The sequence below is a fragment of the Rhinolophus hipposideros genome (assembly GCF_964194185.1).
Source record: "Rhinolophus hipposideros genome assembly, chromosome: 8".
NCBI classification, from domain to species: domain Eukaryota; kingdom Metazoa; phylum Chordata; class Mammalia; order Chiroptera; family Rhinolophidae; genus Rhinolophus; species Rhinolophus hipposideros.
Genome location: NC_138054.1, coordinates 38,336,792 through 38,352,686, shown reverse-complemented (window position 1 = coordinate 38,352,686; position 15,895 = coordinate 38,336,792). Strand labels below are relative to the sequence as shown.

The window sequence follows — 15,895 nt, the reverse complement described above, 5'->3', positions numbered from 1 at the left end:
ATAGATGATGTAATACAGAATTGTACACCTAAAATCTATGTAATTTTACTAACAAATGTCACCACAATGAATTTTTTTAAAAAAAGAAAATGTTCTTCAAAAAAAAAAAATTCACCATTTTAACCATTTTAAAGCATACAATTAAGTAAAGTGGCATTTAGTACATTCATAATGTTGTGCAACCATTAGCCCCTGGCTACCATTAATCTGCTTTGTCTACAAATTTGCTTATTCTGGATATTTCATATAAACAAAATCACAAATGTGTGACGTGCTGTGTCTGACTTCTTTCACTTAGCAAAATGTTCTCAAGATTCATCCATGTTATAATATGTAGAAGTACTTCATCGCTTTTTATGGCTGAATAACATTCCATTGCATTGACAATACCTCCTCTTTTGTTTATCCGTTCATCAGTTTATAGACATTTCAGTTGTTCCCACCTTTTGACTATTATGAAGAGGGCTGCCATGAACATTTGTGTGCAACTTTTTATTCTAATACCTGTTTTTAATTCTTTTCAGTCTATATCTAAAAGTGGAATTGCTGGATCATATGGTAATTTTATCTTTTATTTATCAAGGAACCAACAAATAGATTTCCACGACGGACACACCATTTTATTTTACATTCCACTAGCAAGGCATAAGGGTTCCATTACTGGTCAAGAATACATTTTGACCCAAAACACAACATGGTTTATAATGGGAATGTTTTGACAGCTTACACTTCCTACCAACCTCTTTTCTGGACGACATCCTCGGGGCAAGAATAAGCCCAGGCAGACTGTGCTTTTCCACGTCACCCCTCCCCACTGCACCCCACCCCCAACCATTGCTAATTTTGTCAGGGATGCAAACCTGACCCAGGTGAGTCAGTCTATCGAATGGTCAATAACCAGGTTCTTTGGAGACCGTGAAGAGGCTCCGGAGAAGAAAGGTTATGTGGAGTTGGGGTCAGGACAAGCACAGTGGGAAGACACTACCATTTGCAAACTGAACTTATGGGGAAAAGTGTGCAAAGAAACCTTAGTAAGAAGAGAAACACCAGTCTGCAATGCACAAAGAGGAGCAGCGGTAAGGGTGTAAGTTTAAATACTGACAGGTTACAATTTCTTGAAGCCTGGTTAGGCTTTATTTTCCTGACCTTGGATATTCATAAGATTGTCTACTATTTATTTAAAATAAACCTTTTTTATTTGAAATAGTCTGAATGGGTTTCTGATTTCTGCAACCAACAAGTTCTTACTAAAACAATCTCTGACTACCTTGACCTTGTAATCATTTCCCTTGTTTTTTTAAATAACCTAAAGAGGTTCCTTACTAAATTACTGGAAATTAATACCTTATATTCAAATTGAATATTCTGTCTTCAAATTGAATACCTTTTGAAGTACCACACAAAGGTTTTCACAGGGAACTTTTTAAAGAATGTGTCAGTAATTTTTTATTTTAATCCACATTTCCTTCAAAAAAAATTTTTCCCCCTCCAAAAAGACTCCAGATTTCTTGTGGTAATAAACCTTAAAACCTCAACTTGTTCCTAGTACGATACCTGTTTTTCTAAATCTATTCACAGAATTCTTGAGTTTTCCCTTTTACAGTAGGAAGCTGAATGCAACTATATTGTGGTCAATATTATAAAAGTTGCACAATTATCTAGAAAAAATCCTGACCAGTCAGTATTTTCCCTATTCCTGAGTTTCAGCTCACCCATTATAAGAAACAATCCACTGTAACATCTAAAAGTTCACCTTCTATTCTGGAATTACAAAGACAACAGAAGTTTCTGTTAATAGAGACAAGCTAATAATTTCTAGTTATAAACTAATACTCCAATAGGCAACACATCTCAAACATAGGCAAACTACATATCTGTTAAGGTATCTGTATGTGATCATTTCACAATAACTTGAAAAAGCACAGGACATGTGTTGTCATTTTCAATTATTTTTAGCATCTACTCAAAATTTTAAGTTTATACAGAGAAAACTGAGTAATATCCCTTATTGAAAATCTTTAAATAATAAGACAGACAGAAACTGACAGGTACATATATTTTCTTTCAAGTCAATAAAGACAACCCCAACCAAATTCTTAGCAATCTGTCTACTTTCTAAAGTCTATTGGCAATGAAACTAGACTCCTATCTGTCACCGTGTCCCAAAATTAATTCAAAATGGATTAAAGACCTAACCATAAGATCTGAAAGAATAAACTGCATAGAAGAAAACATAGGTACTAAACTTATGGACCTTGGATTCAAAGAGCATTTTATGAATTTGACTCCAAAGGCAAGGGAAGTAAAAGCTAAAATAAATGAATGAGACTACATCAAACTAAAAAGCTTCTGCACAGCAAAAGAAACCATCAACAAAATAAAGAGGCAACCAACCAAATGGCAGAAGATTATTGCAAACAACGCCTCTGATAAGGGGCTAATATCCCATATATATAAGGAACTCATATAACTCAACAACAACAACAAAATACAATTAAAAAATGGGCAGAGGATCTGAAGAGACATTTCTCCAAAGAAGACATGCAAATGGCAAATAGACATGAAAAAATGCCCAACATCACTAATCAACAGAGAAATGCAAATGAAAACCACAATGAGATATCACCTCACCCCAGTCAGAATGGCTATCATCAACAAGACAAATAGTAACAAGTGTTGGAGTGGCTGTGGAGAAAAAGGAACCCTCATACACTGTTGGTGGGAATGCAGACTGGTGCAGCCGCTATGGAAGGCAGTGTGGAGGTTCCTCAAAAAATTAAGAACAGAATTACCATATCACCCAGCAATCCCTCTGCTGAGTATTTACCCCAAAAATTTGAAAACATTTATCCATAAATACATATGTGCTCCAATGTTCAATGCAGCTTTATTTATAGTGGCCAAAACATGGAAACAACCAAAGTGTCCTTCGATAGATGAATGAATAAAGAAGTTGTGGTATATATACACAATGGAATACTATTCTGCCATAAGAAAAGACGAAATAGTACCATTTGCAACAATATAGATCTTGAGAGTATAATGCTAAGCGAAATAAGTCAGACAGAAAAAGTAGAGAACCATATGACTTCACTCATATGTGGTATATAAAACTGAAAACAACAAAAGAACAAGACAAACAAATGAAGAAACAAAAACTCATAGACACAGACAATAGCTTAGGGGTTACCAGAAGGTAAGGGGGGTGGGGATTTTAAAAGAGGGTAAACAGGGTCAGATACATGGTGATGGAAGGAGAACTGACTCTGGGTGGTGAACACACAAAGTGAAATATAGATGATGTATTATAGAATTGTACACCTGAAATCTATGTAACTTTACTAACAATTGTCACCCCAATAAATTTTAATAAAGTGGCAAAAACTCTAGATTGTAAAAATATATTTGAAACCACATAAAACATACCAATCATAATAAATATGTAAGCTTGTTTTATAATACAGTAAATTCCTTTCTTTGGGGTCTGATATTAACATCCGAGCTTACATTTTATATAGCCAGGTAAAAACATTATTTTACCTTCAGGTAATATATTCAGAAAACCATCCCTGATCATGAAACACACTCTTCTATGCTACCCCCATTACTTCTCCCCAGTTCCTGAGTTTAGTGAACTATGAATGATTATCTACTTTATTCATTTATTTTCTTTTGGAAATCTAAAATCTAGATTTTTTTAACATAAAAAAAGGAAATCATCATTAATATCAAATTAAATTCAGAATCTTGAAAGTCAAACTAATGGTATAAAAAATGTCTACTATGAAGAACATGCTATTTTTCTGACATTTTCAAAGCAGGATCAGGCTTTACATTTCTTCGATAATATACCAACCAACTAGAAAGACAAGGTTCCTCCAAGTGCGTGAGGTGTATTCCACATGTTTACAGGCAATTATAATTTGGTATGAGAGAGCACACCAGCAACACTTAACCAGCCTTGGGAAGATAAGAGAATGTTTAAAAATCATGCAATAATGCATTTTAAAGAGTGGATTTTATTCTAAGGACATTTATTCCCATTACGGTAGAGGAGTCCACTGGGGAAACAGTACATGAGCACCACAGAAAGCAAGTAAGAAAGCATTTCCAGTCATCCAGCAAAGAGATGTTAGTGACCTAAATTTAAGAAAGTTGCACTGAGAATAAAGAAATGAAGTCGAATCAATAACACTGGTGGGAAATAGAAAGTTAATAACTGAAGCCTGAGCAGTGCCAAATGTAAGGGAAAGAGCAGAAAAAGAGAATTCAAAATCGTATATGTAAACCATTAATTAGAATTACAGAAATCAAATCCCACCAATTTTTTTTTATAGATGAAAAATATAACAACCACAGAAGTTAGACATTTACCCAGACTCATACTGCCGGCTAAAATGATAATGAAGTGGACCGGAGCCCTCCTCGTATCTAGTCCAACCTTTGTAAATAATTTACAAATAAAAATTTTTAAAAATATTGAGATTCTAGATTTAAATGAGACCGCATTTTAAAAATAAAAACATGACTGGTGACTTAAACACTACTTATGACGTAAATTACACTTGTTTCATTTAATTTGACTCCACATCCATATGTTTTGAAATGTTATTAAAAAGATATTTTAGGTTTTAATTGTGATCTTTTCAATCTCACTTCTTAGCCACATTGCCAATAAACTATTAGCATGACCCTTTCCCTCCAACTGAAAGTGTAAACATAACAAAACAATCTTATGCTGTTATAGTCTGAGAACTGTTAGCTAAAATATGATTTAAAAAATACATTTAAAAATTAAGGGTAAGGAAAATGTAGGACAAGTGAAAAGCAGCAAAAAAAAAAAAAAGTTGAAGTTCTCCAACTTAATACAAATGGTAAAAAATTACAGTACCAGAGAAAACAAATTTCTGCAAAATACTATATTTAATTTTATTTAAGGAAAAAATTGTAAGAAACTGGATTAAACTGATAGTCATTAAAAAAGCATGTTCACCACGGCTTTCTAAAAATATAATACAGCAAATTTGGTCCAGCAAAAAAATCCAGAGTCAAAGAAAAAAAGCTAACTAAATCGCAGATACATTTATTTTTTAATCTTACTGTTACGATTTCTACTCTAATAAACTTTGTTTCACATCTTCTTGTGTCACTTTCTTTTTTACATTCTCATGAATTGTATCTGAACCAGTAACTGAATTTTTACTTCTGCTCCAACCAAAGCAACACTTCATGGACACAGCTAAAACAGTCAGTCTTATTTACCTTCATTCTTCAATTTAAATTGGCATTATTCCAATTTCTCTGACTTCAGCTTCTTATAAAAAAAGTTGCTTAAACTAGGTTTTAGGGTATAAAGACTAGCACTCAGTCACAGGAAATGTCAACAAAAAATAATCTCCAAATGGTCAAACTGCAGACTGGGAATAAGTGTCAGAGAAGAAAACATACCTAATGCATCTTAAAATCAAATCAGAGACTTTTGCTTCCAGTCATGACAGAATAACTAACACCAAATAGCCTCCTGCCATACACAGTGAGAAAACTGGAGAAAATATAGAAATGATTATTTTTAGACATTAGACAACAGGCAGCGCAAGACTGTGATCTGCGAGAGAGGGCAAACAAACGAGACAAGCCCTGTTGTCACACTCCCTTTCTACATCGAAGCACCATCAGTAGTACTACGGAACAGGTCTTGATGAGCACAGACCAAAACCAGGGTTTGGGGAAGCTGAGGCAGCTAGAATGTGAGGGACAGAGCACCAAGGAGGAAGAAGCAAAACAGAACAAGACAGAAATCTGTATAGAGGTCCTCTTGAATGCTGGGCTGAATATAAAGTTGCACATGTAAAACATGTGATTGCACGGGACAAAGCAAAGAACAACTATCAAGAAGCTGTACACAGAACAACTACCAATGTTCTCAGGAAGCTCGAGTCATTCAGGTTTCAACCAGTCAGAGCAAAGACCTTTTTAAATGAGACACCAGAAAGGCCATGCTATAGAAGTAAACTAAACCTAGAATATAGGCTATTCTGAACACCCCCTTAACAGAGATAAAAGAACAAGCCTTACTAGCATTAAGCTTATTATCAAGTAAATTAACGGCCTGTTAGAACAAATTTCAACACTTTAAAGAGAACAAAATCCAGACCTTCAATAACATATTTACAATGTCCACCACACAAATATTACTAGACACATGAAAATTAAATCGTAACACTATGGAGAATTCTGCCTACTGAGAGAGCCCTGAACGAATTACTTAAGTCTCCACTCACCACTTTACAAATCGCCCTATGTTAATATCAAAGATTAAAGAGAAAAGTAGAAGTAGCTTTCCATAACAATGTAAAAGAAACTGCGGGTAAATAGACCCCATAGGAGAAAGGGAGGTGGGAAGGGGAGGGAGGAAAGAGAGAGAAGGAGGGAAGGAGAGACAGGTAGAAACGTCACAAGATAGATCTTCCCATTAATTACTACACATTTTATTTGATAACATGAATCATCACAGAAAAGTATATGTGGTATACTAGTCTGTCTAGGAAATATGTAAAAATACATCTTGAGCCTACTATAAAAACTACTGAAAGTTCTTGCAACTAAAGGCTAAGCTTCCATTAAGTCTCAAATATATGTTAATTGTGTTAGATGCACTTTATTGCTAACGAGCATTTATTGCCACACAAAAAGAAACAACTATTGTTTCTCCATTCAGAATTTAGATATTTGGTAACTTACATAAGATTCAGCCTCCAAACCAGAAAGCAAACAAGAAAACACACAAAACAAACATCCCCCCCCAACCCCACACTAATGCTTATCTATGTATTCAAAGAGAAATTCCTCAGTGTATCGCTCAAAAATCATAATTCTGACAAGCTTGATTATTCTGATTTCCATTTATAAAGAAAACTAAAAGCAGTCAATTAGAAGGGAAGATGCCATTAGTTATTAGAGGAAGGCACCCTGACAGCACAATTGACTAATAAAAGCCAACAAAAAGAAGAAAATTATAAGATGCCACAGAACGTAGAAAAGAACATAGAAAAGAAGCCAAACTTTAAGAACATAAAAAACAGAGAAGCCCAAATCATTTAACATAGGTGAAAACAGACCTATTCTGTTTTGCCAGAAAGTATCACTGTGCATAACCTGTTCAGCAAAGATGACGGACCCTAAATCAAGAAAAAGTTAAATTATACTTGAGTACAAATATAGTCAGATTATAGCAGAGAATCACTTTTAGAAACCACTGACGCTAGGTTTCAAATTTAAAATGTTGATATTCAAAGGAAAAAAACAACAAAGAATTCACTGAATTTCTTGATTAGTGACTTACAACCCAAAATTTTACACTTAGGGACAAGATATCTCCCTTCTCCCAGTAAGTTTTGTGCCAAACTACTGGGGCCAATCTGGCTATTATATTCCACAGCCTTTTCCAATGAATTGAGAAGGTGTACCAAGCATAAGTTTTCCCTAGCAGCCTCTAATACGCCTACCGTAACTGCATGCTAAACTCCTCCCCCAAAGTATTTTTTTTGGTAAATTATCCAAATCTGCTATTTAAGTTCAAGCTATACGTGGTTTTATTTCCCTAGTTTGTACCTGCCAGTTGTTCCTCTAACAAAATGTTTTTTACAATGAACATGCAAGTATTTCATTCAGTAAATAGAACAGGTTACTTACCTGTAATGCTGATTCTGACAGATTAAACCAAATAATCATGATTTCAATTACAGAGTTTAAACTCAGGCTAAAGAATTTTGTAAACTGAGTACCCAAGATCTGCTCCAAGAGAGAGCTAAACCTAGAAACCTGAATGTCCTTGGAATATGTCCTTATTGGGTGAGGTAACCACGTGTAGTTCAGACTAGCAAGTAGATGGAGGAAGCTCTAATCCCATTTCTATCCAGCCATTCATCTTGATACTTTAAATAAAGAACCTAAAGACCTTAGTCATGTTAGGAAATGGGGAATGTACAATGCCACCTATGTTATCTACTTCTGAGTTATGAGTGTCAAATAAGAAACTAGAAGAAATTGTTTTGTAAATGATGAAGCACAGTACAAATGTAAAATTATCTTATCCAGGGCAGGACGACTCTTTTAGTGCTTTCTAAGCAAAATCCATCTCTAGGTCTGGAGTTTTCTGGCCTCCTGAAAGAATTTACTTTGACTATCATTAATAGTAGTCTCACAGGAAGTGACTCTAAAGAACTGAAGAGGATTTTCTCTACGAGGTTTCTGAAATTGATGAAAATATCAAATGATTCATATTAAGCATGGTGCAACAGAAGGACACATCATCATTATTTGGTACATCGATGTTTTCAGAGGACCAAATTTGAAACTACCATTCTTGCAAATATTCTTTAATATAGCTTGAAAATAAGATTCTTACCTGTACACTACATGAGCAATACTCTCAGATGAGCAATAACTATCTTACTCTTATATTTTCATTATCTAGAAATTTAAAAATTGGAACAAACATTAGTAATGTTATCAATGAGTCAATCTTTTGTAAGACCTCAAGAATCTAGAAACCCTAAATCTGACTTTTCACCGTCTATCTGTTCATGAAAGGCTACAAGTTCCCCAAATGAAGGGCTCCAAGGCCCTTCAGATATGTTTTTTGAAGTATTCTTGAACAATGAGTATTCAGAGGCAACAGACCAAAATACAAAGTCATCTGAAAAATTTCCCATGATTGCCCTGTGAATTGGAAGACAAGCTCTGAACATTAAAACCCAGGACATAAACTCTTCCATACCTGCTCTCCCCAAAGCCAGAACTTCAAACCTTAGAGATCAGTTTCAGTTCTTCTGATTCAAAATCAGCAAAAGGTCAATTCCCAAACAGAAAGGGCAACCCACAGTTCAGTACCTGATCTTAATCTGACTACTAAAGCCCAGGAGGAAGTCACTAGCTATTATCTACCAATGTAATAGATTTCATCAACCTTGAAGATCAAAGAGTTTGAGATATGTTCTTCTGATTCCCCACCCCCTAATCTTTGAGAAGGCACATCTGGTAAAATCACAGCTGGAATCTTGCTATAGAAAAAGGTACTGCTTAGTTCCTTGTTCATAGTGGAGTTTTCCATGTGGAAAAAGACATATATAAAAGCACACTGTAGGTTTATGTCCTAGAGAAGAGAGGAAACAGGGTCTAAGTACCTTGAACATCTATAAATTCAATTATCTGGCCTATGGCCTAATTGCCATGAATCAGGTCTAAGGCTAGGACTCTATATACAAGAGTCCTTTTATCTCTTTTCAAACATTACAAGTGATTAGATGACTTGTATGCGATATCCCTGTATGTGATATCCTATATATGATATCCTTGTAAACAAGATGGATAAATAACTGGCTGAATGCTAGGATAGGTTGCTGATTAAATAATCAATGTTAATTTAGAGGAGAGTTGCAACTGGAATAAAGAAGAGCTATGTCCTCTTAGCTCCAAAGAACTATTCCATGCTCACTGTTTTCTATCAACAATATATTTTTTTAAATTGGCTACCAGGAAATACTCATTCCCTAGTGGTAGAGATATTCATGTGTAGGCTGAGCAATGCCCATTTCCTAGTTTCAAGAGGCAATCATCAGAAGACATTTTCCAGCATGAGAATAAAGAAGAAAACAAATACTTGATGGTGTATTATAGAAAACAAATACTACACTCGTACACCTGTGTGTGCAGGAGAATAGTAATCCATCTACCCCAAGTGTCTTTTTTTTTTCCCTTTACTCCAAGTGCTTTTTAACAACATTTTCAAACTGCCAGAAATTTACTTGAGACTTGAAAGCACTTAGATAGGTAACATTATGCTATTTTTAATGACAATTTGGGTTCAAAAGAGCCAACATTATATCCAACCATCTCTTGGCTCTAGACAAAAAGCATTTAAATAGGGTCTTCACTGAAACAGACTACATCTGACATGATCAAACACCATCTCCCCGTTTTCCTTCAATTATCTCTAACCAAGATGTTAATTAATCCAGGCGCTCCCTCTCCATCATACTTCTGATTTTGTTTCCTTTAGGGGAAAAAAGTTAAGTGTCAAAAGGTGCTATCTTCAAAAGATTTGGAACAAGGCACAAAATCAAGGAGTGATTTCCTTTTGCCCAGTCACCCCATCAGACATTCATTTGAGAACACTCTCCTAATAAAGTAACTACTATCCAAATTCAAAGGACTCTGCGTATCGTAAGGGGCCCAAGAAACTGTATTGCTCTCACTTTCAAAGACTTAGGAATATGGAACATCATTCTTTAAATTTTATGGCCACTATCTTTAGACACTTGTCGTATAGGAACATTATCCTTCAAATCATCAGGAGAAAAAAAAAAAAATCATCAGGAGAGCTGTTACCAAAAAGTAACATTAATGAATTAATGAGAAAATATTTTCCATCATCAATAACCAGCAAAGCTTTAAGACAGCATCTCTTTTGCCACAGAAACAATGAAAAGAAAGTAATAAAATTAATAGACTATCATTTTGTAAAAAAGCCCATTTCTTGAGTTTTTGGCATTTCCCCAAGACATACGCTCTGCTTCCTTGCACCTAGAGATAAAACAACTCCAGTTTTAAAAGCTGATACATAATATTAATGGTAAAAACTCAACTTATCTCAAATAGAAAGAAAGTTCACTTGTGAGTTGTTTTTCTGTCTCAAATTAGACTTCGAACATTTCAAATACAGGAAAATGCTAACAGTTTCACAAATTAATGAATAAAATGCTCAGATAAAATGATTTCTCTATTAAACCCAGTACTAAAATATAATTTATACAACAAGGAAATTATTTAACAACAAGGAAAAATTTCAGAAGAGAGATCTATGCTAGAAGGCCACCATTTATCATATACAAATTGGAAACTGTCTAAATGCATGGCAAAAAGATTATGTTCCACAACCGGGATTCATAGCTTGATCTGATACATACCAAGATCTGGCAATTGTTACAACGAAAACATTACAAAGGTTCCTCAAATCTGTATTTTTACATAACCTACATAATGATTGTGATATTAATTCAAAAGAGTAAAGGTGATTAACATATATATGTATATATATATGTATATATATATATATATATATATATATATACACACACACATATATGTGTATATCTGTCTTCTACTACTGCTGATTTATGATAAACACTGTTTGTTAATAGTTCCTTTCAGGTTAGACATAGTTAGCTCCAATTCATATGTGTTACTGCCCAGAATACTTTAAGGGAAATCTAAGCAAAACTGTGATAAATTTGGACTCTGACTTCTTTAATTTAAAAAGTGCCTTTATCACAAAGGTTGAGACCTGATAGTATTTTAAGATACAGTCTCTCCTTATAATTTAGAATCAGGAAAAAGCTGTCTCAAATGCTTTTTGTAAACTATACAGCACACTAATTCTTGCTAATATGCTAATTGCAACATACAACTAGCTGTCATAGTATTAACAGTAATATCTATTTCTTTAAGTCACAAAAGTAAGAAATGATGCATAAAGCACTTTTTTTTAAATCAAAAGTTGTAATTGGAAATTAGGTATAATTAACTAAGATAAAAGTAGATTTCTAGCCTGCCAGATTTCCTTTATCTGGATGATGTCTAATCACTCATCATTAATTGTTCTACACTCTCTAGAAGGCAGAGACACTTCATAAAGTTCGGTAACTATAAATCAAAGTGGACTGTATATCCAAGGCTGTTTCCATTTTATAAATTCATTTAAATAGTATGAAACTTATTAAAAAACAAAAACATCGTCAACCAGGTTTCCACATCTCTTCTAATTGAGACATGTTGAAATATCAAAACTAGAAAACTGTATTGACATTGAGAAAGTAATAAAGTTGAGTTTTAAAGTCTTTCTTTTTGGGGAGTTCTTTTGTAAGAGCAGAAAAAATTACTATGTTAAACCTAAAACTTCTGTTAAAGCATTAATTTTAGCTGTAATAAAAATGCAATGCATAGACATTCAGGAATACTGAGAACTTGGGGAATAATAAACAAAGCAGAATTCATGGTTACCATATTTACACATACTCTTTGTTGTGTTTCAATGCCACATGATCTGATTCAAAGTAATAAACATCAGGGTCATCGTCTTCGTCTTCCGTAATGTGCGGATTGGCACTCTCTTTGGCAGATGGCAAATGTCCAATATGGAGTCTTGCCTCTGAGGGTGGCTTAATTTGTCCTTCACTCCCATAATTTTCCGAGTCACAACATATCCCTTTTTCATTCTGAGAAACATCATCGGGATTTGTGGGAGACTCACTTATATTATCACTACCAGTTGCATTTGTTTCATTGGGACTAAGATTATTCTCCTCAAATTGTCCATTTTCTCTGCAAGGAGAACTGTTTTTAGTGGGACTACCTCTGGCAGGGGCCGCCCTTCGTGGTGAAGTTCTCAGAGTATATCGATGTTCTTGAGGTTCTGATAAAGACATCGTTGGAGTGGAAACACAGTCTAGAACAGAAGATGGTTCCGGGTCTCCGGAGAGTGGCATACTCTCCAGTCTCGTGTCCAGGGCGTTACTGGTGTTTTCATTACACCGCTCTTTTGAGGCATTGCTATCTCCCACCACATCTACTTCCTCCTCAGAATCCCTTAAAGATGACTGAATTTCAGGAAAGGGGCCTGTAGCTGGCTCAGTGGTCAGCTGATTAACACGTTCCACAGGCAGGTCTGCAGTTACTACTTTGTGGTCCTCCAACTTGCCCTGCAATTCTGAATTCGTGCAAGGCACGTTATGGTCTATGTAACTGTCCTCCTTCCTACTATCAAGGAACACTGAAGTGTGGGTGTCCGAATCCCCATTTTCAGCTACTGATTTTTCCTGCGACACGTAAGAACCAGCGCTATTTTGTTTAGTGTTCCCATCAGGCTGACCGTCCTCACAGTTTATACCAGCTGAATCACTGTCACCGACACCATTGACAGCCACATAGCCTGTGATTTCTTCAACTACTGCAGAATTAAGTGGCCCTTCCTCACTGACATTCACCTTTTTAATTTCCCTTTTCTCACAATCATCCAGTATAAGACATCGACAAGCTCGTTTCGTCCCTTGAAAATCTGCATCATTGTCCACTACTGTACTCCTCTGTTCTACTGACTCTTTGTCTGATTTTATAGGTGAATCTTCTTCTGAACTGTTTGGTGCTTCAGATCTAAGACAACGCTTAATTCTTTTTAAAACAGGTTCTGTTTGCCTTCTCTCACAATTTTCTATAGCCTGCCTTTCTATGTTATCTTTTTCTGAAGAAGAAAGTCCTCTTTTCCTAGGGCTTACCCATGATTCTCGAGTACTTTGCTGTTTTAAATCAGTAGTTCTCCCATTATTATTTCCTTTCTGAATTTGCACAGGCTCTGGTCTCTTCTTTGGTGATCTTGATCGTACTTGAGAATGAGAAGAGATTTCTTCAGGGTGAGCAATGCTACGATTCCTTAAAGTTCTACCACAAAAAGATTCATCCAAGCCGTTTAACCCCACTGTTGATCTTGTAACACGAGTAGATCGGGAAGCAGCCATACTATGGCAAGTCCCTACAATACGGCCATCATGATCCACTCATTGGGAAACCTTCAAAAACGTAAACAAAATAATGAGAAAAAGGTAATAGTTAATACACCTAAAGCAAAAGTATAAAGCTACAAATTTTTAATCCCAGTATAGCCAATATTAATAAATTATGTGATACAATTTCTTTCACTAACATTTCCAAAAATGGTATTAATAATAGCTAACAATTATATGGCACTTAAGATGCCCCAGGAGTCATTCTATGTGCTTTACATTATTTCACTTAAGTCTCACTACAACTAGAATAAGTGCTATTATCATCCCTACTTTACGAATGAGGGGTTGAGCCACATAGTTTATGTAATCTGTCCAAACCACACACGTTAAGTGGTAGGGCAGGGCTACAGAGACCACGCTCTTAACTTACTTCCCTTTGTATCTGCCTCTCAGATACACAGGCACAAAGGGCCCTGAAAAGACCTCTCTCAAAGACAGGATTTCATCTTGGTTATTAAAATAATAATATCGAACTTATATAACAGCTATCACAAAAACTATCCCAATCTTTTCTCATGTTTTCTCAAAACATTCCTGGGAGGTAAAACGGCAGGCGCTGATCTTTTTAATTCATTCTTAGTAAAATGAGTTTCAGATCAAATCCTTTGATAACAAACTATGTGGCACCTACAAAATTTTGCTTGCAATAGAATTTTTTGTAAATAAGCAGATGGATAAAAATCACAATCTTAGCTTGCACTGGTTAAGAGCAAAACAGTAAAACCAAGCCTCCCAAGTCCCAAGAAGCAGAGCCATAAATTAGCAGTTGAAAGGAAGTATTCTAAAGGTAGAACAAAAAGAAAGAAGCCGCTGAAGCAAATACTACATTTAAGAAATCCGGAATACACATATAACCCACCCTATCCTTTCTTTCTTAGAATTCCTGTGTATGTGGATATGCCACAGTTTTAGGGCATGTTGGGGAGATGAGTATTTTCTGGTGTTGATGCTTGGTATTTCTAAGAGAGAAATGTGAGGAAAACTGAAAAATGCCCTCATTGATCCATTTAGATAAACTCTGAGTAGTTTCGTGGTTATTTTCCAAAGGCTCTCCCACCAAGCACAATAAAAGAGCTGTTAAAATTTCAAGTCTGCTTTCTCCTGCTGCTCTTCTGTTTGGCTTTCACAAGATACTTTGCCACTTTGCTGCCTAACTTCGAATGGGGTGCAGGATGGACAGAGAAAGAAGCAAATAATGGCTGTAGTACAAAGTTTCACAGTAACCTCCCTCCTCCCTTTTGCTATCCTTCCCACAGCCTCCCTATCCTATAACCCCCAAATGCCATTCTATTCCTGCCCCCGCAAAACAAAAACAATTTCTCCTTTGCCTCAACTACAAGGACCTAACAGATGAAAGGTTATGAAGAACAACAGAAGACACAGAAGACACAACAACATGCCACCACACACAGAAAAAGAAACATTAAGAGAAACTGTCTTGCTGTTCCTGCCTGCTGACAAATGAAATGAGTGACAAAAGTGCACTTAAGATAATCAATTGCTGTAAAATAATGTAAGTTGGTTGAATTTAGTTTTGCTTCAGAGTATGGCATACTTTTAAATTTTTAATTAACATTTTTAAAAAATCTTACAAGACTCACAAAACCAGCTCTGGGATTAAAGCATGAAAACTTGTTCTAGGGAATTCCATAGCAATCACATGAACAATAAGTATGGGACACAAATCAGAACTTGGAAATACATTTCTCAGAATAAACTTGTACTGTTTTGGGATTCATTAGAGGAATGTGACATGTTATTCTCTTTTGTTAAAATCTTATCAAATTTACAACCTATATTTTATTCACAGGTAATAAACACTGAATGACTCATAAATATCCACTTTTAATTACAAAAAATTTCAGTTAAACTTCAAATGTTTCAAAAGAGCACAGACTAAAAATTATTAATATCAATTTACTTATTTCATGTACCCAAATCTGAAGCTCTCAAATTTGAAGGTTACTGATTTTTAAATGTCAAATATCTATGTACACATACAAAGAAAACATAAATAACTTTAGTTACAACACCTAATGTAAATATCCTTAAATGCAAATTTGTTTATATTCATAATTTATGGTTTGAATATAATACGGCGATAGTAATATTTTATAAACACAAAAAACCTGCTAAGCTTTACTTTTGAAAATGGGATGCCAATTAGGGCATATCAATCTCAAATGATTCCAATAACAGGCATTCCTAGCACTTCTTTTCTCTCCACACCAATCAAAATAAGAGCAAAATCCCTGCCTTGTTATTATTAATGAAAC

General features: G+C 35.1%; 1 protein-coding gene across 15 annotated transcripts in view; it reads right to left on the bottom strand.

Annotated features, from left to right (window-relative positions):
* The window catches only part of ZZZ3 (zinc finger ZZ-type containing 3), an 88,958-nt gene that overhangs the window by 30,048 nt on the left and 43,015 nt on the right, over positions 1–15,895 (bottom strand). For 9 of the 15 annotated variants that reach the window (XM_081056799.1, XM_081056797.1, XM_081056810.1 and 6 more), the window contains one exon: positions 12,076–13,622. In XM_081056799.1, the coding sequence (XP_080912925.1) occupies positions 12,076–13,571 (1,496 nt within the window). In that variant the 5' untranslated portion in view covers positions 13,572–13,622. Of the gene's footprint in view, positions 1–12,069; positions 13,623–15,895 lie in introns of all 15 variants that reach the window. The other 6 variants (XM_081056796.1, XM_081056807.1, XM_081056805.1 and 3 more) reach the window with 1 other exon arrangement.